Source organism: Hyperolius riggenbachi, chromosome 8 (genome assembly GCF_040937935.1).
Source record: "Hyperolius riggenbachi isolate aHypRig1 chromosome 8, aHypRig1.pri, whole genome shotgun sequence".
NCBI classification, from domain to species: domain Eukaryota; kingdom Metazoa; phylum Chordata; class Amphibia; order Anura; family Hyperoliidae; genus Hyperolius; species Hyperolius riggenbachi.
The window spans coordinates 289451111-289454135 of NC_090653.1; the positions used below are offsets into that span (position 1 = coordinate 289451111).

Consider the following 3025-nt stretch of genomic DNA (forward strand, 5'->3'; position numbering starts at 1 on the left):
GCCACGCCCCTTCACCTTAGGGGGCGCAATAATAGTCTTTGTCCCCGGGCGCTGAAAACCCTAGCTACGCCTCTGTCCTCGACCCCACCAATCCAGCTCTGAGACTCTCTAATCCAATCCAACAAGAGCTTGTTAGATTTGCTCTGGTGGCCTCACAGCGCTTGCACAAGTCCTGTCCGTTCCTGCGCAGCAGTGTGGAGCTGCTCGTGCACAACATTTTCCCATTGTAAATAAGTGTATCAGTGCTACTGCGCAGGCGCAACGCGTACATTGGCTTTAACACCAAGGGGGAACGGCTGCAAAGCAGTGGATCCCAGCGAACAGCGGCGGGCTTCAGGAGGATCAGAGAAGCTTCTGGATGATGCACTGGGTCATGCCTCTACCAAGAATGCGCTCCCGGATGAATCCCAAATGGGTGTCCTTTGGAATAATCCGGATAATTACTGCACCTAAGTGGGTGGGGGGGTGGGGTTAATTTACCCATCCCCCGTCTTCTTTAATGCGTCCCACATTGCGTTTAATGCTGCGTTCCAATTCGCAGTCACGGGATTACCACTGCTTCCTCCTTCAACCCTATGGAGAGAGCGTGGTAGTCATGTGACCATGTATTGGAACGCAGCGTCAGGTGGGACAGAGGCTGGGTAAGGTAACCCCCACTCTGGTGCAGTAATTATCTGGATGAATTCGGAATTCATCCCTGCCCTCTACCTTGCCAATTATCTAACTCTTCTTTCCTTTTTCTTGCTCACAGGTTCCCTTTAACTCTTCAGTTTAGAAGCAGACGTTATACTGAATGTAAAGTGTTATCAGACAGCTGTAACTGCAGCAAGCCTGGTCAGCATTCCTCTCAGCCTCGCCCCACACAGGAAGTTACACAGATTAGCAGCATTCTGAGAATTTACTTTCACTTCTGTCAGCGATGGCGTCTGCTGGTGTGAGAGCGGAGCTGGAATGTTCTGTCTGTCTGAGCATTTATACAGATCCTGTCAGCCTGACATGTGGCCACAGCTTCTGCCGGGTCTGTATTGATCGTGTGCTGGATACACAGGAGGGTTCTGGGAGTTATTCCTGTCCTGAATGCAAAGCAACATACGGCACACGTCCTGCACTGCAGAGGAACTTCGCTCTGCACAATGTGGTGGAGAATGTCCGGCCTACCCAGCCTGATCAGGAGGAGAATACAATCTTCTGCACTTACTGTGTTGACTCTCCTGCTCCTGCTGTAAAGTTCTGTCTGCTCTGTGAGGTTTCTCTGTGTGATAAACACCTGAGAGTCCACAGCAAGGCTCCACAACACGTCTTATGTGACCCCACCACCAACCTGGAGAACAGGAGATGCTCCATCCATCTGGAACCATTGAGGTATTTCTGTACTGAAGACTCTGCCTGTATCTGTGTGTCCTGCAGTCTGGCTGGGGAACATCGGGGACACCAGGTGGAGACCCTGGAGGAGGCCTCTATGGAGAAGAAGGGGAAGCTGAGGAATGATCTACAAGAACTGATAACTGTGAAACGGGAGATGGAGAAAAGAGTCCAGAGTCTGAAGAATCATCAGAGAAAAGCACAAGAAAAAGCAGCTGGTGAAACGGAGAGAGTCACAGCCCTGTTCAGAGACTTCAGGAGGCATCTGGAAAATCTGGAGAGGAGAGTCCTAAGTGACATCACTAATCAAGCACATGGCTATGATGATGTCATCAGACAGCTGGAGATAAAGGAGGAGGAGCTGACTAGGAAGATGCGTCACATTGAGGAGCTCTGTCACATGACCGACCCACTGACTGTCTTACAGGAACCAGACACAGGTGACTTGTGTGACACCGAGGAGGAGACTCGGGATCAGCACCTCCATGATGGGTGGGATGTGGTGGAGATGCAGATCTTACACACATTACACACAGGGCTATCTCATTTAATGAAAGGGGTCAATGACAGCTTCAATATACAGGAAGCTGCAGACCTATTGCTGGATGTAGACACCGCTAATAACAGGGTGCATGTATCACCTGACAGGAAAATCGCATCCAGGTCCTCAAACCAGGAACACCCAGAAACGCCGCAGAGATTTCAGAATGAACCTCAGGTGCTGAGCAGACAGAGTTTCTCCTCAGGGCGACATTACTGGGATGTAAGTGTTGGGGGGTCGAAGAGATGGAGGGTTGGGGTGTGTTACCCCAGTATAGCCAGAAGAGCAGATCAGGTAGGGATTGGATATGATAAGAACTCCTGGGTTTTGGGGAGACATACATCTTTTAAATCCTGGGTTGCGGTCTTTTTAAATGATTTTATACGCGCTCCTAAACATGAATATTTTGTGACACATGATGGGGAAGAGATCCCATTATCTGACTCGATCCCTAGAAACAAAGTCAGAATATGTCTGGATTATGAGGCCGGGCGGATCTCCTTCTATGACCTGTGTGACCCCATCACACACCTCCACACCTTCACTGCTGCCTTCACTAAGCCCCTCCATGCTGTGTTTCAGGTGGGAAATGGTCACATACAGCTATGCGGGGGAAACTGAGGCTATCTGAGATCTATTTGCAGAGATTACTGACACCAAAGGGAGGGATTCAGCCAATAGGATAAAGTGGTGGGTGGAGATTCCAGACAATGTTCTGAAGGTTTTCAAATCTACATCGATCAGTTGAGATTCTCCTGATCTCTAATACAGTGTACAGGTGTTTATTTTGCTCACTGCCTTATCAAAATAGTGCATAAATTCTGCAGCATAACCAGCTTGGGATGGTTGGGAGGTATTCCCAACCATCCCGAGCTGCCCAGGACTGTTCTTGGGAAGTGTGGTTCTGTGTCCACATCCCCTGTGTACCGGCATGCACCCCCCAACCAGTCATCCAGACCAGAGTATATGCGCAGTAACAACCATGCTTCTCTCACCTCCTCCAGGCTCCAACAACGTGCGTCCTCCTCTCTCCACTCATCTCTTGCTCTAGTGTTTAGTTCTTCTGCGATTACACGCAATGTGAGGAGACTGAGATGCCGGGCAGTGAGCTGGTAGAGGATG

The 3025-nt window shown here is 49.8% G+C and overlaps 1 protein-coding gene across 1 annotated transcript; it reads left to right on the plus strand.

Moving 5' to 3' along the window:
- The first annotated feature begins 919 nt into the window (after nt 1–919).
- LOC137527506 (E3 ubiquitin-protein ligase TRIM11-like) lies at nt 920–2524 on the plus strand. Its single transcript, XM_068248023.1, has one exon. It carries the CDS (start codon nt 920–922, stop codon nt 2522–2524), a length of 1605 nt encoding a protein of 534 aa, XP_068104124.1.
- Nucleotides 2525–3025: the final 501 nt, after the last annotated feature.

Coding starts and splice junctions, on each gene's coding strand:
- LOC137527506 (XM_068248023.1), top strand. CDS start 920: ATGGCGTCTGCTGGTGTGAGAGCGGAGCTGGAATGTTCTGTCTGTCTG.